A 22,642-nucleotide genomic window follows, 5' to 3' on the forward strand; every position below is an offset into this window, starting at 1 on the left:
CTATGTTGCAAAAAAGTTATTGTAGCTTAATATTATGGATTCAGTTTATCGAGCTATTTAGATGAATGCAGATCACAAAAAATCCAGGCTGATGAAGCATCATCCACTTGGCAGACACTGATTGGCCGCAGAAGGATAAGGAAATCTATCCACCCCATCTTCCCCATCCAATAGCCTTTCCCTCGTTCTTGTGGTGCATGGCCGTCTTCTACTCCCTTAAACGACACCATAATACCCTCACAAGTACCACAGAGAACCTCCACCCCCGAGGGAGAAGGCGGAAATAATGGCTACCATTGGTACCACAGCACCAACCTCAGCCTTCGTCCGCACCGCCGTTCCCAGGCGGCCGACCGCCGTCTCCTCGCCAGCGATCGGTAGCGCTCTACGCAGCCTTAGATCCCGGTGCTGATACCTGCGTCGATCGTCAGCTAACAGTGGTGGTGTACTTGTGTCGAACAGGTTTGCCTCGGCTGGGAGGCAGGGGCGGGAGGGTGAAGTGCTCGACGGAGGCGAAGCCGTCGGCCGGAGCGGGGGCGTCGATGCTTGCGGCGGCGAGCGTGATGGCGGTTTCGAACCCGGTCCTGGCGCTGGTGGACGACAGGATGAGCACGGAGGGGACGGGGCTGAGCTTGGGGATCAGCAACAACCTGCTGGGATGGATATTAGTGGGTGTGTTTGCCCTCATCTGGGCTCTCTTCTTTGTGTACACTTCCACCCTGGAGGAAGATGATGACTCTGCACTCTCCCTTTAAGCTCTCACGTATATATAGGCTTTTCCATGGAAATCATTGGAAGCATGCATGCTCGGTTGAGGACCGGTGTATGATCTGAATGCTTGTATGGAAACACTTCATGCTGTTCCCTAATTTGAAGTTCTATTAATCGTATCGTATGTGGCTGATGGTAGAATTAATCGACTATCGAGAACTTGTTGTGTTTAAAGCACTCTATTACTTGCTCAACAAAATTTTCTTGCATTTCATCTTCTGAAATCAAAAGAACAAAAAGGATGTTATAAAACTGAACAAACATTCAAAAGTTTTGGAAATCTCATACATATTATGGTGTCATATTTAGTCATTTTAACAAAACTAGAGGAACAAACTCGCATATATTATCCTATCCCCTGTAATTAAAATATTTAATATTTCAATATTTATATTTTTAAAAATTATATTGAGGTCCTTATACTTACGAAAATAAAATATATAATCCATTACTTCAACAAAACCATTTATTTTCAACCTATATAGGGATGTCAATATTTCACTTTCGTAGGTATAAAGATCTCAATGTAATTTTAAAAATATTGTAATCAAGATGCTACAGATAACTAATTATAGGATCAAGATTGTTCGATCAAATCTCATCTTCACCACACTTATTTTTGTAAAAAGAAAATTATTATAAGTGTACATGATAAAATCATATATCGGTACTTAATTTTTATTCCTCATCAAGCAAATGCAAAGAACAATGAAAAAAAAGGGGTTCGTGCATGTCATAGAAAAGTGGCCGATTTAGATCATGGCTATTTTTCGAAAGAAAATTAGATTGAATTTTTCAATTGCTAGACTGTACTAAAATATGACCAGATTGGTGGCAATAATGTCATGATCGACAGTGATTAGGACATATTTTTTGTGGCAGAAATATAAATCAATACCTAATAAGATCGATTTTGATTATCAATTTGACAGGCAAAAACCGATTTATTGTGATAACAACAGCAAGAAAAGAAGTTTAATTGATCAAAGAAAATTTTGATCAAACTATATCAAGGCTAGTTGATTGATTGCGGGTATGATATGCCTATGATCACATTAAGATGTCTAAGTATGGTAGATACTTTATATAATATCAAATTTACAAGGAATACTTTTTATCTCGATTATCGTTACCTGTGTTAAAAATGAGAAGTAGTGCTTTGGCCATAGGTGAATGCATCATGTCGAAAGTGGATTATCTATTCATGTCAAGTCCATTCTATTCTACGTGGTTCTTTTTGTTTCTTGATAGATTCATCGCATAAGGGGATGCTCCGATCTGATCGAACGCATTAGCTGCCTTTTTGCCTAGGTTGGATGCATCACACTCGGGGAGACGTTTTCATTGCAATGAACACACCTTCAATGTTTTTTTTGTCCATAGTAAATAAATATATTACATGCAATGAGAATATTTTGATCACGTTGAATGTTTCGGATATCATTTTATCTTAAATGAACGCATCACCAATTATACACTCCTTCAAATACCCTTTTGTACCAAGTGAATTCATCTTGTGCAAATGAGAAGAGTCATAGATGATATTTGTTTCAATGAGTTTTTATTCATGATTAAGAATTGTATCGAATTAATTTAATGTTAGATTGTATGTCATAGATTTTTAGTAATTTAAAAGAAAAAGAAAAGTTATAGTTAAGATAAATGAATAAGATCAATCAAACTGTAGGATAATTAAGAAACAATCAATAAATAATGAAAATAGAGGGAACATATAAGATTACTCCATTTGCAAAACAATAAAATGGAAAAAGATCATTTAAGATAAATAGATACATTCACGAGAAAGCTTTAAGTAACGCGACTATATAAGATTAATATTAGAAGAAGAGACAAACTCCAAATCAACGATTATAATACGCCTAAACAAAGCTCAATGTCGAATTAGTGCGGATCTTGTAGTCACATTTGACAAGGCGTATATAATTGTGGTGTTGAACCGAAATGTCCGATCCAAATTTGAGAAATTATCGGATCCGGATCCACAATTCAAACATTCGATTCGATTCGACCCGAGTCTGGCTCGACGAAACCATATCTAGCTGTTCACTCACGTGCATACCACGTGAGAAATATTCCCACAGGCGTTCGATACGACCCTGCCGTTAAAAAGGGAAGATTCGTGCACGTGACGAGGTGCATTATGGTAAATTCGAGCCGTTTTCCCCCGTTCATCGTATCACGCACATGACAAAAATGGCGCGAAGTTGTCTCTGATCTCCCGCCCCTTTCCGACAACGCTCCCTTCCTCTCTCCTACCCTAACGCCACGCACACACACACACACACTCTCTCTCTCTCTCTCGCTTCTGAGCCACCCGAAGTCCGATCCTTGGATCAGCATGCTCCACCATCCGTCAGTCGACAGCGCCACCGCTGCGCCCAAGCGGGCGGCGCTACCCAAGAAGAGGGGCAGCTACAACTGTGGCCGCTGTGGCCTCCCCAAGAAGGGGCACACCTGCCCCTCCGCCGACGGCGGCCCCGCCCCGCTCCTCCCCCGATCCGGCCACGGCCTCCGCCGCGCTCTTTTTTCCGACGAGGACCGGGCCTCCTCCGCCCTCGTTCCGGCGCTGGGGGACGAGGAGGTGGCCGGGACGCCGGTGCCGGAGGTGGTTGAGGAGGAAGAGAAGGAGGACGACGAGGTGGACTGGACAGAGGAGGCGATGATCCTGCCGACGTCGTGCATGGTGGAGGTCCTGAAGCGGCTGTCACCCATGGAGCTGATGCGGGTGGCTGCGGTGTGTCGGGGGTGGAGGGGTTGCGTGAGGAGGATGTGGCGCTCCGCGGAGGAGCTCAGGCTTAGCGTTTCGCCTCGATCGCAGATCGGATTCGTCGGATCGCTGCTCCAAAAGTGCGCCGGATTGTCGCGGCTTACGCTGAGAATGGAAAGGTCAGGGCTTTCTCTGTGGGAAGGAAGATAATTGTGGATTCCGCCACTGCAGCAATAGAAATTAAAATAGACTAATTTATGGTGATAAAAAATTCTAACTTTTGTCCGAAGATTGCTAATAGATGAACTACATTAGGGTTTGCCTTAGGTCGTTGTTTTTTGGGTCAGATCTAAGCTTCCAGAGCTTGGATGAATGATCGATATGCGGCAAGTTATGATAAGAGTGAAAGTCCTCTACATAGATGGCTTTCTAAATGAATTTTTGATCAGAAATCATTGATCGTAGCTTTCATTTTGTTTTCTTCAGATCAATCCACGGAGGTAAGTCGGGCACTGTGTTCTAGATTGCTATTTCACATGTTATGATTAAATTTGAGGGAGCTGTGAGAAGAAAATGGTCGAGATATGGGTTTTACTTAACGAAGGAGTGGATGTATTCCTTTTATCCTGCAAGACTCACTCTCTCATTTCAATTTGTCTGTGAGATCTGCAGATCCTATGGCTTTTACGTTGATGTGTATATGTGTTTTAAATCGGGAGGGACGAACATGCATCAGCATCTGTGATAGATCAGGAAGGCCCTGTCGATATGCCTTTGCTGATCTATTAACTTGGCTGTATAATTGACCAAAGGTAGGACATTGTTGATCTGCATCGTGCTGGGAGTATGTAGACCTTAATACCATTGGCATACTACATTTTGCAACTTATGTTTCTTTCAATTATGTTTCCTCGTTTCTTTCTTTCAGTCTTTTGTTTGTGTCGGATCTGGGATCTACAGATCTGTGCTGAATGATTGATAAGTACTTAAGATAAATGTTGACTTCTTACTATCCTTCTATTCTTTTTCGTATTGGCTTTTACATTTGCCTTTTTTTATAATATGTATAAGTGAAACACAAAGAATGCTGTGATAGCTAATTGCCTATGACAAATATATATCTTTGAAGGTGCTTGATGGGGCTAGATTATAAATGATATCTAATTGTTTGCGTTGCTATTTTGTAGCAGTATACGTGTGACAGTTAAGTAGGACGTTGCCTGATGGAATACTCTTTTTTTCTCTTATTTTGCAGTGATGTTGATGCAACAATGCTAGCCTGTGTTGTGTTCTCACTGCCTAATCTAGAAGCTTTTGAGATAAACATGACCAAGAACACGGTCAACCGGATAACTGGGTAAGCCACTGACTTTTAAGCACATTCTGTCATATGATTTCTTCATCTAGCTGTGTTGGACTTTGAATATTCATTTTTTTGTAGTTTCTAACGTGTCTCATCCGTATCTTACTACTCTTACCTGTTCGATCTTTTAGATGTCTCATCACTGTGATGTTACTGATCTAATACATTGGCTTGGGGACTCAATGCCCATTTTTCTTCAGAATGACATGTTCTAATTTGATTTGGATGCATTTATCATCTTGGATCTGGATTTGTGCACAATCTGCATATAAGATTGTGCAACACTGCTATATATATTTTAATAAAGGTCATGGCATGTGTTTCACAAACACACACACACACACCTATCTGTGTACAATTTTTTGATTTGCTTTCCAATATATTTTAATAAATTCAACCAAATTGAGGTCCATTATTTGATTTACTTTCCAATTTCATATGCAATGGCGTACAATTTTTCTTCCGAATGTTTATATGCCACCTATCTGTCCTGCTGTAGGAATGAGTTGAGTCGTTTTGTTTCTGAGAAACGATGCCTCACGACTCTTAAAGTTGAAGGTTGCACCAACATTGGATTTCTCAATATCTCTTCATCAAGTCTATCGACACTTTGGCTATCAAATCTTTATTGCATTTCAAAAATGGTATGCACTTCTTTGTTTTCTGCAACAGTTAATCTGGGTTTTATTTATGTCTTTTTGCATGTGTTCACTAACGTTCATTCTTGATAGGTCTTTAAATGCCCTAATCTGAGAGAGATTTCTCTTGATTTTACTCGACAAGAAAATGATTCGACAGATCTTGTTACAATGATGGAAAATTTGGGGAGCAGCTGTCCAAGGCTAACAAATATCCATATTGCATCAATACAACTTTGCAATGAAGCTGTTCTTGCTCTTACAAGTGCAAACCTGAGGTAAGTAATATGCTCTAGAAAAGTTACTTAAGATGCTTGATACATGACACTGGTGCTAATGTCAAATGTAGCAGATGTTAAGGCTCAAGTATAAGGAAATTTAATTTATACAGATTCATTCATCTGGACCAGATGAAATGGCATTCCAACAGCATTTTTTGTTCTACTGCTCTTCAATTTCAGTAGATTGATGTGTAAGTTTTATTTTCTCAGGTGTTTGCGTATGCTATCATTGGTTCTTGGTTCCAGAATCACAGATGCTGCTGTGACTTCTATAGTTTCGTGTTACACAAGTCTAGAGTTGCTTGATTTGAGTGGGTATGCTTCATTCTGTTATCAAAGAGTGCTTAAATGTAGCTATGATCTTTAATGCGCTGGAATAAAGTTAACTGTAGAATCAATTTTTGTATGCTAATTGAACTCATGCTGCTTTAAAGCTTCATAAACTCATGTGTTGCTGTTTTCTTGCTTTTACATGTTGATCTGTAATTTTTCCAGGTCAAGCATCAGCGACAGTGGGATTCGCATGATATGCAAAGTGCTTCCTGAGACTCTATCCAGACTCCTGCTTGCACTTTGCCCAAATATTACTTCGAGTAAGCATTTGTTCTTCCATTATCACTTTGCTGCTTGTATACTCTGTACTGCGAGCATTATCCTATCATGTTAGTTGGCTATAATCGTACCTGTTGCTTTTTGTCCGTGTCCATACCTTTTCAGGTGGGATCCAGTTTGCTGCAGTTCAGTTACCTCTTCTTCAGCTTATCGACTGCGGGATGAGCATAAGTGATACTGGTTATCATTATGAAAGTTCCCAAGAAAAACTATGTCCTAATATTGAAAGGAGTGGAGAATATACCATGTGTCAGAAATTATCCACCATGAAGTCACAACGGATCTACCAAAAACTGATTATAAAACATGCAAATTTGAGGAAGCTCAGTTTATGGGGTTGCTCGGGTTTGGATGTAAGTTAAAATTCAAAATAATCTAGTAGAGGCAACTCTAGATTCTGTATATTTTTTCTTTCTTGTCATACCTTTTGAACTGTCTGCAATATCGTAGGCTCTATACTTGAATTGCCCAGAGCTTAATGATCTGAATCTTAACTCATGTACAAACTTGCATCCAGGTATTATGCTGTCATTGACCTTTTTGAAATGTTATAATGACACTTGGTTGCTAACAAGTTTTGTAAAATTTATCAGAGAGATTGTTGCTTCGATGCCCTAATTTGAAAGATATACATGCTTCTGGATGTCAGGATATGCTAATTGGAGCAATACGAAATCAGGTACCGAATTTGTAAGCTACAATTAATTCATTTGTGACTGACAAAGAGGGCATTGTATTGGGTGGATTGGAAACAAAATTTCAACTGAACTACCCTACACAGTTGGTGCAAATATAAAATGTACCAGCAGCTGAGTGTATTGTGTGTTGTCAGAAAGCCTGGAATTGCATTGGTTATAGAAATCACTGAACTACATATGACCCAATAAATAGTTAGTTGAAAAGGAAAATTCTGTTGCATAAACCTTCAAGAGATAATATTGTGAAGCCAAAAGATTTGAGTCTCAAACTGGCCGACATTCTATAACAATGTTATGATGCAGAAGAAAACTGAACAAGCCTTCCACAATAACTGAGGACCTTCTCAATTTGAGGTGTTCATTAGCAGGTGTAAACTAATGTTGTACACCTAGTACATAGATAGCTTGTCTTCATGATTGTTTTCCTGTGATGGAGTTTGATAAACTTATCAGGCTTTAACATCTTCTTTGAACTTAACTGAGAAAAACAGGGTTGTTCTGATTCTGCATGTTGTATCTTCTTTTTGTTTGTCGTGTCTGAAAAATTCAGACAAACTCCTGTTTTCTTTCTTCAGTTGTGTTTAGTAGATGTGTTTTTTTTTTTCAGTTCAAATTTTTGTATCGAAAGGGTATTGGGGATCTCACTCCTTTCTTTTACATGCATTTTATCTGAAAAACTTGCTGTGGTCACTTTGCTTTAATCCATCCCCCTGCTGCATTGTTTAGCACTTAAAATTAAAAAAAAATCCTCTGCATTTCTCTTTTCACTTATTTCCGGTACTTGTAGGTACTGAATGAGTTTGTTGCTGTTGAAAACCATTTACCATGTAAGAGACTAGCTGATGGATCAAAAAGGGTCCAGGTACCACTTTTCATTCAGCAGGTGAGTGATTAGTATTTCTAGAGCTACACTCGCTTCTCAACTGTCTGGTGTTCTTTTTAATGTATCTCCAATAGACTGTCTAATGTTTGATGCTGCTTGCAGATATCTGATGGCAAGAAGCAGAAGAGAAGACAGATGACGCAATGCATTGTTCATCATGTCTAATCAGCAACTAGTATATGTATCTGTTAGCCAATAATAGCATACAAAATCAATTAGTTTCTTTTTGTTAAGCCTTAATCCTTTTTGCTGTATCAGCCATACAATTGGGCTGCTCTAATCAGTATATGTCTGCCTTTTTAGAATAGACTCTTGGAGTTTGGGGGGGTTGAAAAGGAATAAGAATGCTTACGATATCTTACATTTCACTTGAAAATAAATGTTGATTCAATTAAACATGACAATAGCCTCCAAAGGTTTTAGCATCAGGCAAGTTTAACTTACCACTATGATTTTTCAGCTTTAGATTTGGTTTTTTGGTTTTTCATCCAGTGTAGGTAATGTATAAATGTTGAATGGAAGCTTCTACCCTTGAAAGCCAAACAAACTTACTGTACCTGTACGGTTTATAATTAATTCACTTTCTCAGTTTATCATAGATTGGCTATCTTTTATTTCAGTTGTATCAATGTCATGATTGTTCATTGTTTGATGATATCACATTGTTATGACAGAGCAGAAAACTCGATCAGCTTCTACCTTTGCAGAATCATCATCTCCACCCACTGATGGAGTAAGAGCATGATGTGTCATTTAAGATACGTTTTTCAGAACACACTATTTCTTGCCCCTTGAGTTTCACTAATGCCACTGAATCTGTACTTTCGTTCCCATCGAATCAATATGCATTGGTATATGTTCAATCTTTTCAAATAAGATAGATCTTTGGTGTTACGTTGTGCCACTTATATTCTGATGAGGCTTATGATAATGTATCTTCAACTTTATACAATCTGCATTATTGGGAAAACAATGATCCTCATTGTTGTTGCTCATTCTGATACTGATTGAAGTAATTCTTTTGGTCATCACAAAGCCAATATGTAAACTGTGAGCTCAAAGTTTGGTTTTCTAGCTGAATATGTGCTAGATTTGTTGACTTCATGAAGTCAGTCATGCTTATGAAAGCCAAATTTGGCAACTTGGTGACCAATTTTTTGAGGATTTCTTTAAGGGAATTGTTGATAAACAACAATCTTCTTTTTGTTTAGCAACTGGTCATCTTCAAGTAATTTCGATAAGTGCTTTTGGTCATTAGTTATGGCTTTGTACTTTCATTATTGACACAGTTTCCATCCCTCTTTCTCGAAACACCCACTATCAAATATCCTAATTTTTTTTTTTTTGTATTTTAAAGAATAAGCAGTGAAAAGGAGATTAGATTGAAGAATCTTAGTTAGCCCTGCATTTGTTATTCTTTTTCAATCTTTCTTGATCCAAATTGAGTTGTCTATTTATCAACATTTATATGTTTGTTATGTTAAGAGAAAAAATGATTCTGGATCTCCTTTAGCAAGCAATTAGCTAATCACATATGAGCAACTTCATGTTTCAATCTTCAACAAAATTACTTGCTTGTAAGAAGCTTTTGCAAGAGCAGAATCAACTCCAAACATGCCATACAAACTATATAAAACCAACAACAGAGCTCAGCAGTCACAGTTAATAATTCTTGCATGACTATAATCAAAGAAATAAATTTCCCATTATCACAATATTCGAAGTTGGTAGAATGTCTAAAGAACACTAGCAATTAATTCTCCAAGCACCTAATTCAAAGCCAATTACCCACAGGATTCGCTCAACCTATTTGCTTCCTAATTCAATGAATCAATAATATTTCTAACCACAACCCATCCCTGTCAGCTTTAGATCTGTTCCTCCACAGGACCACATGAAGGTGGCAGACTTCTTTCTCGTTGACCCATTCATCCCCCATAAGAGATGTTGAAATGGTAGCAAGGTTGGGGAACACTCTCCTTGCCTTGATCAAATCATCGCACTGTGCATGTTCCCCATCGACAGCTCTCAGCCTTAAATTACACCTCCATCACTGGCAACATGGCTTTGCTAACGCCAAGAACAAATCAAGGGTGGGGGGGAGGGGATTCGCTGGGAAGGTTTGCATTATAATTGCAGGAATAAAAGCACACACTGCACACCAACAGCACTAACACGTAGAAGAGTTTATTGGACCTGCACACACACCGGTAATAAACAATGCAGACAGATTGAGATCATAGCCAACAAGCTAACACCGCTTCATGTCCTTGGCACATAAGAAAACCCTCTCACACAGACAACTGCACGTAACATGTACTGCGACCACGATATAGAAAACACAGCAGACAGCATGGATATGCTCGTCCCAGATCCGGCGACCACGCCTCGTGTTGGCGTTTTGACTGTGATCAAGAACCAGCTGTTATCACGGCTTTTGATTCCTCAGCTTCTACTCTTGCACTTCTCCATTGCTCTTGGTGCTGCGGTAAGAAGAAGCACGGTCGACTCAGAAGCAATCCACAAAGAGAGAGAGAGAGAGAGAGAGAGAGAGAGAGAGAGCACTGACCGAGTCCTATGGCTTCCGATCCTTTCATTATGCGTAAACGCTTGCAGGAATCCACAAACATCCTGGATTATTGATTTGACGAGAGTAAATGATCCAGATCTATAGCAGTATCGATGGGAAGAAGATGAAGCGAGTCTTACTCCCATGGAACATCTCCGACGAGCATCCAGTCGCCATCCTTGTCTTCATAAGTTGGCACGTACTCAGAACCATTGATGAGATCCATCAGCTTCCCTTCATTCGTGAAGTCCCTCCCGTTCATTCCTTGAGAGCCACAGTTTGCTGTGATTGGAAGAAACATGCAACATAAGATGATGATTTCTCTTTACTCTCGTCTTTCCTTTTTCCAGCTTAAACAAACAGCAGATGATGAGAGCTGCAGAGACAAAACTCTATTTTGATCTACCGAGCATGAGAATTTTATTGTGGCATGGGATACAGTAATGGCCTCCATGACCGAGTGGGTCACCAACCCATGTGGGGTGCAAAGCTCTGCAACTCACATGGGCACTGTCTCTCATACACGTTATGATTCCCCGATAGACATGATCGGGACGTATCCACCGGGGTAATTTGTACGCTACGACGCATGGTGTCAAGGCTGCAGCCACACTTACCACTGGTGAAGGAGCTAAACATCTTCTCCAAGGCCATGGAGAGCTCTTGATAGCTCCTGTACATTTTGAGGTCAACCTTACGTAGGTATGGTGCCCCATCCATGCAAACCTTGACAAAGGCAGCCGTGTTGCCCGGCTTCTCTCCTTCCTCCTTGCTCGCCTTCTCGGATTGGACAGCCAGTATGTTCTTCCTGTATGATCTAACTGGTGGCCAACCCACAACCTGTGCCCTGAGAATAAATACGATTGCAACATATGATCAGTGATTAGTAGCAGATAATTCCTCATCTTGTGAAAATATCTCGAAGGTCTCAACTATTTCTATATCTTCTGTTGTCTCTTTTTTTTGGTATCTTCATATTGACAGTGAAGTTTCCTGAGATGTACCTTTTTTCTTTTTTTTTTGGTTGACAAGAAGATGATAACATTGGAACATGTTATGCATGTGTCCGGCGGCCTTAGAATCTCCAGTATATGTTTGTCACTTCATTCAAAAGCTGAATGCTTTTCTCTCGTGGCAAGCTTAAAAAGTTTGAGTAGAACTTCCAAAGCAAGACTCTCATGGAGAGAGAGAGAGAGAGAGAGAAAGAGAGAGAGAGAGAGAGAGAGAGAGAGAGAGAGAGAGAGAGAGAGAGAGAGAGAGAGAGAGAGCATATTCACAGAAAGGAGGTGCTCTCATCCTTGGTTCCACGAATGGAATATTTATCATGCTTGTCTTTGCTAAGAAAGAAATGAAGAACAGCAAGGCATGGATTCCCATCATATCATGGAAAAGACAAGACCTACACACACCATACTTCTGTTCATCCGTTCCAACAATAAAAGAAAAAAAAATCAAAACCATTAAATCTCAGAATAATTTTATGAACATGGAAATATCCTATGAACTTATATCAACAAACCCCCCACCCCCCCCAAAAAAAAACAAAAACAAAACAAAACCAAAGAGAGAATATTGAGAGACTTACTTCGGAGCACGAGGCCTCTCGGGGTCAGTGGCAGACGCAGCAACGTTCTTATGGCTCGGCGACCTCTTCATCTTCTCCGCCGCCACCTCCTCCACGTCCACCGTGGTCTGAAGCTTGAGCTTCAGATCGACAGTCTCCTCAAACGCCCTCTTGCCTGAATTCTTCGTCGCATCGCCTTCTCCTCCTCCTCCGCCGGCACCACCGCCTGGCAGTCCCAGGCGCAGCTCCGTCTCCTCCAACCCCAAGCTGTAATCTTCCATTACAGCCTCCTTCATTCTCCCAAGCTTCACCTTAGACTCCTTTCGAGACTACTCTATATTTAGAGCCCGAAACAGATAGAGAGAGAGAGAGCAGCGGAGGCAGCACTGCGGCTAATTATGTGGGAACTTTTACCATGGTCGGTCGTACGACCGAACCCGGCATGGGACCGACACGTGTCCGACGGATCCGGTTGCCGCCGGGTGACGCACGATGACGTCGCCAGCTGCTTCCCGTCGTGGAAGTGCGCGCCGCCGACTAAATCGCCGATCCCGACGGCGCGGAGAAAGGTAGTGCAGTCGGGGACCCGCATGTCACACGGCGCCGTGTCGGCTGGCGATTCGGGACCACATATCCGACGGCCGAGATGGCATCTCCCTCCGCGGGTAAAGTTCCCGGGTCCCAGACCTTGCGGGGCCGTTAAAACGGTGGCACACCCAGGGGGCATGTGCCGAGATTCGTGCAAAAAGACAGAAATAAATGAGAACCGTCCATATGAAGTTGGATTTTAATTCCTTTAATGCTCATTTAAGCTTATAAATCTTAGATCAAAATGGCCTTAATGCTGAATACTGCACGAAATGTAGAGATTTAGTTCTCAATTAACCGAGGACGGTGGATGGAATAGAGTTGCAATCAGAGTAATCATCTCTTGGAGAGGAATATTTCAAGTTGGGTACAAGGAATATGATAGCTAGATTTTAGCTCAAAAGGTGAAGGTTTGAGCTGTTTGAATTGAAGGTTCTCTAAGTCCACTCCAAAGGCACTGATTCTCCAAAATATTGATGGATAAAACTTATGTAAGATTGTATTCATTTTATAAATTTCCAGAAATCTATTTTGAACTCAATTTTGTGTTTTTCTCAAAATTAATTGGGAATCAATTGTTGTACAAATCTTTTGTTTGTTTATATCATATTGCATGTAGTACTCTACTTTGCATGCTTCATGTGGCTAATAAAGTCTAGCATTGTTGGGTTTACAAGTGTATTAATATTTTTAGATATGTGATTGGGAATGCTAGTATGAGAATGAGTCCTTGTAAGTTTTAGTACATGAGAGCAAGATGTAAAAAATAATTTGGGTGCTTTTGGGTTTCTCTTTAGGTGTTTAAAAAATGTGCTCTCTAAGATTTCTAAAGAGGATATTCTCTAGGGTTTTTAGAAAGCATGAGAAAAAGGTATAAATCCTTTAGAGTTTATGCAAAATGATATAGAAGAGGGGTTATGCTTGAGTAAAGATAACTTAACGATCTTATAATTGATCTCACATGATAAAGAATTTAATTTTCTTAGTTGAAAAGTGTCGAACTAGGTTAATCTTGTGTTGGCCTTATAGTATGTTCTTTGATTATTCATCTATACATTTTTATTTTGGTTTTGGAAGTATTCTTCCCCTCCCAACAAGTGGTATCAATATTCAAAAGTTTTGATAATTAAATATTCAATAAAATAAATGATGAAAATTGAAAAAGTGTGGATCATAAGTATTTTCTCGACAAAAAATCCTAAAGCTAATGTAGATAAAATAATTATCAAAGGAGAGATTATTGGGATTGACAAGTATTTTGAGATTCTTGGAACTAGTGTCCTAAGAGACAATGAATCATAATACAAGAAAGAGTTCTCGTGAAGGAAGAAAACCCTAACAATTAAGGTTTAATTTTTCTATAAATATCTCATGTATTCTTAGATTTTGGTTAGAGATGATAAGATGTAAGGAATACCTCTTAAGTTTTTCTTTAGGGTGTCTAGAGAAAATGCTTTATAGCGTATCTAGAGAAGGTGAGAGAAAGGTCAATTTTTTTTAAGATTTATATGAAAAAATATACAAGGAAATTAAATGGTCCTCTAATTGATCTCACATGATAAAAAATTAAATGTTTTTCATAGATATAAATTGAAAGTATCAATCCATATTAATCTTACATCGATTTATTATTATTATTATTATTATTATTATTATTATTATTATTATTATTATTATTATTATTATTATTATTATGCTTCTTCTTCTTCTTCTTCTTCTTTGATAGTTCCATATTGTTATATTTGTGTAACACATTAATTACCTTTTCAACTAAGTCTAATGCAACACAACTCTTTCATTTGACTTTATCTTTGATGCAAAGCATTTCCAAAAATAGTATGAAGAAGCGAAACTTGTGAAGAACCATATATTATACCCAAAATTAAAGACAAAAGCATGTGCACATACTTATCACAAAACCAATTAACTTCGAGACAAAGGTAAACATGTGGGTTGGACGATATATATATGAAAGCCTAAAGTCACTGACCTCATATATATATATATATATATATATATATATATATATATAATATTTTTATAATTTGACTTGAACAATGATATGGAAGATTGTTGAGTATTCACAATGCCTTACTATATTTATGATTTTCCATACAAAAAAAATTCTTTTATAGTCTAACAAGGGACCTCTCACCCAATTAGCTTATATGCTACCTAAAAACTATTAAGGTCCCGACACGATAAAAATGACCTCTCGATCGATCGGTTCATCGGCTATAATACCACTGTATATGAAAAATATTCCCTAACGATTGATGATGTCAATCTAACCTCATAAGATTGGCATTATAAGAAGAGATTGAACCTTCCAAAAGTTTGGGCCTCTACTTTTATTTTACGTATTAACTATCGCATGTTTACATTCTTTAATTGGCTGACCAAATCTTTGACTTAATGTTTGATAAGACTCACCTCGATCTGACCTCATCAGATTAGCATTAGCATTAGAAAGAGGGAGTTTGAGATGAATTCTCGCATGTTTCCGTTGGCTACGTGACCAAATCTTGGACTTGATAAGACTTTGGAATCTAATTGACAGACAAATGCTTCATCTTCTTCCGTATGTCTTACTAAATATGCTGCTCGGCCACGCTGCATATGTTAGAAGACCAAACAAACACCACGCTTTTGTCTACTTCTGGTGCCGACAGGGGAAGAAGATTATGCATGAGCTGGTCAATGAATTTACTGGCATAAGATTAACGAGACTAAACTTGATCATGGAAGGAGAAGAAATCACCGAGAGTTTAGTGTAAGAAGAGTCACAAAAGTTCGGGACTGTGGACTTCTCTCCCACTCGAAGCAATGTTCGAGGAAGAAGGTCCAAGGACAGCTCACGTGCATGTTGACACGAAGTTGCATGCCTCCGCTTAATTGCTTCTCGTCCGTCTTCCTGTCCACATTGGCTGGTCAGCGAGACAGCAGAGCGTGTTTGTAGCCCTCTTGGCTACACGTTGCATGCTTTGTTCACATCGACGTAGCCACAGAAACACGCAGCGAAGCTCACCGTCGTGGTAGCAGGCATGGATCTTGCTGCATCGTCACAAGTGACAACCCCGAGAAATATCTGGGGACCAGGAGTCGATGATTCGGTGGCATGGGCTGGTGCAGCCGTGTGAGGTGTTCCTGTGACCTACAGCAATAATGTGGAGAACAGCCTTGCTGCGGTTGTAAGGTGTGCAATTTGTAGATACGTACCAGCCGTACTCGTCTGTTCTACTCCCCATCGAATCTGAAAAGAGAGAAGATGAAGCCAAACGCATCTGTGGGGTTATTAGTTTTGAGAGTATTAATGTGGTTAGCAGATACATGAGCTTAGGGTTTTTCTCGCGGTCAGAAGACAGCGGTGCTGATGAACAGAAAGTAAACAGTTGGTTTCTGATTATGAGATTGAGAGGACGGAATAGGGTTTTCGGGTCCGCCAGCCACCCGTGTGGCTCGTCGACCTCCTGATCTCTCTCCTTGATTATGGACAGCGTGCGTGCATGTGGGTGTGTTAGCGCAGGATGACAAGGACCTTCAAGGCAGACAAGGAAAGGCATTTAACTGCTGCTGTGCCCGACGATTTGTGAAGGCAGGCAACACTTCAATGAGACGTTGCCTCTGTCTTCAGCATTATATGTGTGTGTGTGTGTGTGAGAGAGAGAGAGAGAGAGAATCATATGTCATATACATCTCTTTCGGACGAGCTGGAGGATAATTACCTATTGAAATTGCTGTAGCTTCCACGAAAGAGCATGATGTTTCCAGCATCTGGGGCAAACCTATTGGTGGTATGAGGCAATGATACCAAGGAAATCTCCGTTGGTTTCCATCTACCATGCATGCGTATCCACTCGATGCAAGAGAAACTGAGTGCAGAGATGGATCAGTGGCAATCAACAACGCTGCACACGGGGGAAATGAACACGGAGGAAGATAGCAAATGGTTGGCATTCAATGAAGGTCTCATGTCACACATTAGTGCTGTTGGTTGCACATCGCTGCCTCCCATGCTTGCCGATCCTTCCCAACATCTGCATTACTTTCGTGTTGTAGGTGCACTGTTAACTCACCCGAGTTGATTGGTGGTCCAAGTTTTGGATAAGGAAGAGATGAACGAAGATGGATTACCCACTAATCGCTTCTCTGTAGAAGATTTGTGTTGATGATAACACAGCCTTGAGAATAACTTCCGACGACCTGCAACTACTATCTCTATCAGCTTTCGGCACTAATTATGAGTCCTCACCGAGATGACATGAAATGCTTCATCTCACCTAACTTCTCTCCATGCAGGGCAGGGCTAGCGCGAGAGTTTTCGGACTTTGTGCTTGTCTGATTGATCTCCCATGCGGTTCAGTAAACAAAAAGGAAATTGATCAAGCAACAACTATTCAGAACAAAAAAAATCTTCTATCCTGATCCAAGAACAAGACCGAGCAAAAATTTACAGTGTTCTTGGTGCTGAACCAAATAGATGGTCCTCATCACGCTTGTTGTTCCTGTAAACTATGCCTATGTCGAGACAAAATCTACGGTATTTGTACAAGAATCATAATATCCTTTGTCTCTTTACTGCATGGTTTTCTCTCTCCTTTGAAACAAGCCGAGCTCCAAATGCAGAGTTTGGCATGATTCGGAGAGTAAACTACATCCTCAGTATATTTGGTAAGAGGATAGGATTTGGTGTCACTGCTCCTATTATTACTTTCAGTTTTTGACGAGTGTTGGCAGCCCCACTCCTGCAATTTTTTGGCAGCTCCTCCTAACAAGGAGAATATTATTAGGCCCCCCAAGCTCATCGGTGCTGGGGGGACTCATGAACTTCCCAATAATTGCATGTAGAGAACATGAAAACATCACCAGACTGTGATTGTCTTCGCAAGAGAACAAACTTGGATGATCTCCCCCCGTTCCATTTCAGTGAAATGAAACTTACTGTTTCTGAGAATTAGCAAGATGCTCTCAATAATCATATCTAATCATATTAATTAGCATGATTCATGGATAACCATGACTGACATGTCAAGAAGATGATATGTCATCAAGTCCTTGACTGGTAGTTGATAGATAATTCGACATCAGCATTCATTGCTACGACTTGATTGTGTCCATCATCGAGCTTCATTTGTTGCATGATATTAAAAGTGATATTATTATAGATTTTTAAGACAGGTTTAGGAAAATAAAATAAGGGTAAAAAAAAAGAAAAACACGCATAGAATCGACATTGTCTTCTCCACATATCCCACACGACTCATCAAATGTAATAATGTTTAATGTATCATGATAATTAGGTGGTGTTTGGCCTACCGACCATGCACTAACAGCTCATGTGCTCCTCCATTATGATATGGTCCAAGGAAGGCCGCGATGGTTGCCTCCACCACATGGCCACACATGGGCTGCCGGACAAATCGACGGCAGTGATCTATCCGGCACCGCCATACGGCAAATCTCGGTCGCACGATCCCGACCGGGCCGGCCTCAGTCTGCCCTAAACTCGACCGGCATCGTCCTCGTGGCTGTCCTCCTTCCAACCGACCGCCCTAGTTGTCATTGCCCTCGGTTTCCCATGCATTAAAGCCTGGGAACAGTTTGCCTTCTTCTTCTACTCTCCCTCTCATATTAGTCTATAAATCTTTATCGTTCCCAAAGACTTCCCTGTGAAGTCATCGACAAGCTCGTTTGAATCCTCTTCTTTGGGTGCAAAGACGCAGAGGTCGCACAAGTTTACGTACATGGAAGCTGCGGGAGAGAGCCTGAGAGACACCGAGCTGAGGCTCGGATTGCCAGGCACCGACGCTCCTGAGAAGCCGGCGTCGACGGTGACAAGGGGCGGCAAGCGAGCCCTCCCGGAGGACGACGAGGAGGGTTACGCCAAGAGCAACAAGTCGTCGTCGGAGGAGGAGCAGGGGGAGGGCGACCTGTGCTGCCAAGAACCCCCGGCGGCGAAGTAAGTTCGCGAGAATGAGTGCTCTCGAGGTGGAAGAGACTATGTGTGTTGTGTTGTTGTTGATGGCTGTTCATCGACGTGCATGGCAGGGCGCAGGTGGTTGGCTGGCCGCCCATCCGGTCGTACAGGAAGAACAGCCTTCACGCTAGGAAGGTGGAGGGGGAGGCCGCCGGCTTGTACGTGAAGGTTAGCATGGACGGGGCTCCCTACTTGAGGAAGATCGATCTCAAGGTCTACAAGGGTTACAAAGAGCTCAGAGAAGCCTTAGACGACATGTTCAAGTGCTTCTCTCTAGGTAAGGAAACATGCAGGCCTACATGCATGATACCACTGAGAACAGCAGCCAACATATGACCACAGCAATGATCTAAATCTTCGTTGATCTATTGCAGGAGAATTTCCAAGGAAAGAAGGGTGCAGTGGATCAGAATACGCCATCACTTATGAGGACAAAGATGGAGACTTGATGTTGGTCGGAGATGTTCCATGGGAGTAAGCATCTCATCTCCTTTCTTTGATATGCTGCTTGTTTCTCCCTTCACTTAACTGACAGGCATCTCTTCTTCCATTTGGTGTGTGCAGCATGTTCATCTCTTCTTGCAGAAGACTGAGGATAATGAAGGGATCTGAAGCCAGAGGATTAGGATCGAGACATTAACAACACATCATCTCATAAGAATGAGCTCTTTTTTGCTTGGATTGTTCCAAGTTCATGAGACTGCCCAAAGAAGGAAGAAGTGAGAGAATGTCTGGAAATAATGGATATCTGCCAAATGGATGATAATATACTTGTTCTCCATGCAATTGTACAGAAGAAGTTTGCTTGCTTTTAGTTTCATGTCGAGAGAAGATTGTGTTTTCAAGTTGTTGTTAGCAATCAAAGGCTTGTTGTTTATGAATTCCTATATTATGTATAATAACCTGAAACTGAGGAAAAGAAAAAGGAAAATTCGCCTTTCTCTCTCTCTCTCTCTCTCTCTCTCTCTCTCTCGTGTTGTTATGACATCTCCATCTTTTTTATATGAATCTTGGATCCAGAAGAAGCCATACATATATATATTTTCCTTCCAAACCAAAATGACATGCAAAATTATGTATCACTTGAGGAAATTTTTATCACCTTCAATGTTATTGCAAGTAGGATGATGGGTGAGAGAGTGATGAGGTGAAGCTAAAGAGACTTGGTGGGTGACAAGATCTGATAAGACTAGTCCGAATTCCATGAATCAAAGGCGCAAGGAATAAGATTTCCGACAACCCGCATGTGATACACATGGCTGAGATGTTGGGAGCTCCCACTTATGGCAAAATTTTCCCAATTTTAGAGGGAACAATTTTTAGAGCCAATATAAATATATGGAAACATTATGCTGGATTTATTGATTATTATGATAAAATTTGTTGATTGTCTATCATAAAGAATTCTATTAGATTTATGTCTTAAAAGCTTAAAGGCAAGTCTTATCATTTCCTCTTGATAAAAAAATTGATTGGGTTATTATAATGTCACGAACGGTCATCGCACACATGCAACAATTTCGTTTAACGAATCGTTCATCGCTCTCATCTACATGTACACTTGGTAGCATGTTTTGTCTTGGTTTTGAGTCATTTTGCTTGTAAAAATGTAAATTCGAATAAGTTATAGAGCTATAAAGTGACCGCTCACCGAACCGAACAAAATAGTCCCAAAACAACCCAAAACAGCTCCGTTTTCATGTGTCATAGGTTGTTTTCTACATTCCGCTTTCGCTCACCAAAACATCAGCCATCTCAGCCTCTTGGAACCCCCCGGGTGGCACAAGACTGGATGGGGCTATGGTATAGTATCGGGTGTTGAACAACCTTTCGCAAGTTCACACGTTATCTTGACGGGAACTTGTTGCCGCGCCCGGCACCCGATGAGTAGCTGTTTGTGGACTTGCAGCTGTTCATTCAATCTTTTAAAGTCCTTGTTTTCACTCTTTCCCTCTTTTCTCTTGTGCACACAAGGTGCTCGCTGAATTGCTTGTAAAGCTTCCCCTTTTCGCGAGACGTCGGGACTTGTTCGTCGCTCATTCTTCGAACTAATCAACTTTCTCTTTTACAGGTCCTTCGAGACCTGCGAGAGGTTACAAGTGGGCTGATCTTTGTAGACGCAAATTGCAAGGGCGAAGTGTGACTTAGACAATGTAAGTTAAGTTGGCGTCTTTGCTGCAAGGGTGCCTCGCGACTTAGGCAATGCAAGCTAAGTTCGCGTCTTGACCGCAATGGTGCCTTATGCCTTAGGCAATTCCAGCTAAAGCCGTGATAATAAGTTCCAAAATTTGAAGTTGTTAGAAAAGGGCTATATATATATATATATATGTCTTAAATTCTTCCCTTCTAGATTTGCATTCAATATGAGCATTCAATAAATATTTCTAAGCAAGCAAAACTAAAGAGAGGATTCGATTAGAATTTGTCTTAAAAACAAATTCTATCATATATATATATATATATATATATATATATATATATATATATATATATATATATATATATATATATATATATATATAGGTTGTAGCAAGTAAAATCATTTGAAAAGGCAAAGCCATCTTCTTGTGCTTGGTGAATCCTAGCATTACTTCTCCATGAACTCATAAGACTAAAAGCTCTTGTTTTATTACTCCATGATGTATCTAAATGCCCTACATGCTGACATGTTGTTCCTTTATCCAAATGTTTTATTCACTTAACATCATTGTAATTTATTTGATCAATCAAAGTAGTTTTCTGATGCTGCATTTTCACCCATGAGAACTTGGGAATATCTACAGATCTTGAAGAGGGAAGAATGGTCCCATAAAACAAGACCAGGAGTGATACAAATACAAAGCTGCCCAACCATCCATAACCATGTCTCTCTTACCACCAATTCAACATACTAGACTGGCAGCATGGGCATGTACCTAACACACAGGAAAAGTAGGCAGACCCAACTCAAACTGCATAAATAAAATAGTATCAAGTGCTTCAGACAAGAGGAAGGAAACTTCTGCTCAAGACCTCACTCATCTCTTTCCACACCATATTCATTGGTATGTGAATGAGAAGAAAACTAGGGAGATTCCAGGCAACAACCAACCATGTTGCTAAAACATGCCAGCTTTCTGACTCCCTTCTTGTCTCCAGCAGATGGAAGATTGATTGCCTTTGATCCACATTCAATGAACTTAGGAGCTTTAGCAAAAATAGAAAAGACAGTTCCATGCCTAAGATTGCTTCATATGACATCACTTTAGTTTAGAAGAAGTCAAGGAAGATGTAAATATATTGCCAGAGAAGGATGGTCTGGTAGCATTAGGCAGGTACCTACCTAATGAGAGTCCCCAATATCTTAGAAACTTCACTCATGTCTTCCTTGCTTAGACAAAAAAAGATTGCTTTGGTACTTCTTCTTTCATGCGTAGCAGTTCTTTCTAAATGTCAGAAATATGAAGTCCCAAAAATTGATCTCATTTGAGAGAACACAACTTATAAGTTGGGAAAATGAGAGTGCATTTGACCATGACTAGACACTGACCCTTTAGAGATTAATTCCATGCTTAAGAACAAGATTCACTAAGAACCTTTGTCAAGAAGCTCAAGTACAGCATCAGAACCATTGAAAGATCAGATTTTGGCACTTGGTCAGGGAAATACACAATCAAGAAAGATTAGTAATAGGCTTGCTAAGTGTTGTCTAAAAATCACAAGCAATTTGGTATATATATATATATATATATATATATATATACTAATTTGCTACTTAATGATTCTTATTCAATTGCAAATGTAATTTAGCCGAGAAGTTTCCAGCACATTTCAATAAATGGCTCAAGCAAACATAAGTTTGCTATGGTAGACAGACATATATTAAAAAAGATATATTGGGCACAGATTTAAACAAAAGCAATTACAACATCAACTAAACCAGAAAATTTGTGCTTTACAAAAATATGTGATGCATAATACCTAATATTTG

The 22,642-nt window shown here is 40.2% G+C and overlaps 4 protein-coding genes across 5 annotated transcripts; 3 read left to right on the forward strand and 1 right to left on the reverse strand.

Annotated features, from left to right (window-relative positions):
* Positions 1-217: 217 nt before the first annotated feature.
* On the forward strand, positions 218-890 carry LOC135610807 (photosystem II reaction center W protein, chloroplastic-like). The gene is made up of 2 exons (XM_065105768.1): positions 218-377; positions 463-890. Exons 1-2 carry the CDS (start codon positions 287-289, stop codon positions 753-755), a joined length of 384 nt encoding a protein of 127 aa, XP_064961840.1. The 5' UTR covers positions 218-286; the 3' UTR covers positions 756-890.
* A 2,111-nt stretch (positions 891-3,001) lies between these two features.
* On the forward strand, positions 3,002-8,460 carry LOC135610808 (F-box/LRR-repeat protein 17-like). Of its 2 annotated transcripts, XM_065105769.1 has the most exons (11): positions 3,003-3,678; positions 4,755-4,856; positions 5,362-5,506; positions 5,594-5,778; positions 5,992-6,096; positions 6,277-6,374; positions 6,499-6,746; positions 6,844-6,910; positions 6,987-7,072; positions 7,879-7,974; positions 8,077-8,460. In XM_065105769.1, the coding sequence occupies exons 1-11, from the start codon at positions 3,131-3,133 to the stop codon at positions 8,137-8,139; spliced, it is 1,743 nt and encodes a 580-aa protein (XP_064961841.1). In that variant the 5' UTR covers positions 3,003-3,130; the 3' UTR covers positions 8,140-8,460. The 2 variants fall into 2 exon arrangements, with proteins under 2 accessions (XP_064961843.1, XP_064961841.1); XM_065105771.1 differs by lacking the exons at positions 6,844-6,910; positions 6,987-7,072 and having other exon boundaries at positions 3,002-3,678; positions 8,077-8,284.
* A 1,681-nt stretch (positions 8,461-10,141) lies between these two features.
* LOC103983124 (auxin-responsive protein IAA30) lies at positions 10,142-12,475 on the reverse strand. Its single transcript, XM_009400293.3, has 5 exons — positions 12,129-12,475; positions 11,161-11,390; positions 10,684-10,825; positions 10,544-10,605; positions 10,142-10,457 (listed from the first exon to the last, which is right to left on the reverse strand). The coding sequence occupies exons 1-5, from the start codon at positions 12,401-12,403 to the stop codon at positions 10,420-10,422; spliced, it is 747 nt and encodes a 248-aa protein (XP_009398568.1). The 5' UTR covers positions 12,404-12,475; the 3' UTR covers positions 10,142-10,419.
* Positions 12,476-18,322: 5,847 nt separating this feature from the next.
* LOC103983123 (auxin-induced protein 22D) lies at positions 18,323-19,613 on the forward strand. The gene is made up of 4 exons (XM_009400292.3): positions 18,323-18,654; positions 18,744-18,949; positions 19,047-19,146; positions 19,237-19,613. Exons 1-4 carry the CDS (start codon positions 18,440-18,442, stop codon positions 19,310-19,312), a joined length of 597 nt encoding a protein of 198 aa, XP_009398567.2. The 5' UTR covers positions 18,323-18,439; the 3' UTR covers positions 19,313-19,613.
* Positions 19,614-22,642: the final 3,029 nt, after the last annotated feature.

Source organism: Musa acuminata, chromosome BXJ2-4, assembly GCF_036884655.1.
Source record: "Musa acuminata AAA Group cultivar baxijiao chromosome BXJ2-4, Cavendish_Baxijiao_AAA, whole genome shotgun sequence".
Lineage (NCBI taxonomy): Eukaryota > Viridiplantae > Streptophyta > Magnoliopsida > Zingiberales > Musaceae > Musa > Musa acuminata.

Bases quoted from the DNA above. Each gene is read 5' to 3' on its own strand.
- LOC135610807 (XM_065105768.1), top strand. From the start codon at position 287: ATGGCTACCATTGGTACCACAGCACCAACCTCAGCCTTCGTCCGCACC. The intron at 378-462 runs GTAGCGCTCTAC...TGTGTCGAACAG, and splicing joins CGTCTCCTCGCCAGCGATCG to GTTTGCCTCGGCTGGGAGGC.
- LOC135610808 (XM_065105769.1), top strand. From the start codon at position 3,131: ATGCTCCACCATCCGTCAGTCGACAGCGCCACCGCTGCGCCCAAGCGG. The intron at 6,375-6,498 runs GTAAGCATTTGT...ATACCTTTTCAG, and splicing joins TTGCCCAAATATTACTTCGA to GTGGGATCCAGTTTGCTGCA. The intron at 7,073-7,878 runs GTACCGAATTTG...CGGTACTTGTAG, and splicing joins TTGGAGCAATACGAAATCAG to GTACTGAATGAGTTTGTTGC.
- LOC103983124 (XM_009400293.3), bottom strand. From the start codon at position 12,403: ATGAAGGAGGCTGTAATGGAAGATTACAGCTTGGGGTTGGAGGAGACG. The intron at 10,826-11,160 runs GTAAGTGTGGCT...TTCCAATCACAG, and splicing joins GTTTAGCTCCTTCACCAGTG to CAAACTGTGGCTCTCAAGGA. The intron at 10,458-10,543 runs GTCAGTGCTCTC...TTCTTACCGCAG, and splicing joins ATCGGAAGCCATAGGACTCG to CACCAAGAGCAATGGAGAAG.
- LOC103983123 (XM_009400292.3), top strand. From the start codon at position 18,440: ATGGAAGCTGCGGGAGAGAGCCTGAGAGACACCGAGCTGAGGCTCGGA. The intron at 18,655-18,743 runs GTAAGTTCGCGA...CGTGCATGGCAG, and splicing joins CAAGAACCCCCGGCGGCGAA to GGCGCAGGTGGTTGGCTGGC. The intron at 18,950-19,046 runs GTAAGGAAACAT...GATCTATTGCAG, and splicing joins GTTCAAGTGCTTCTCTCTAG to GAGAATTTCCAAGGAAAGAA.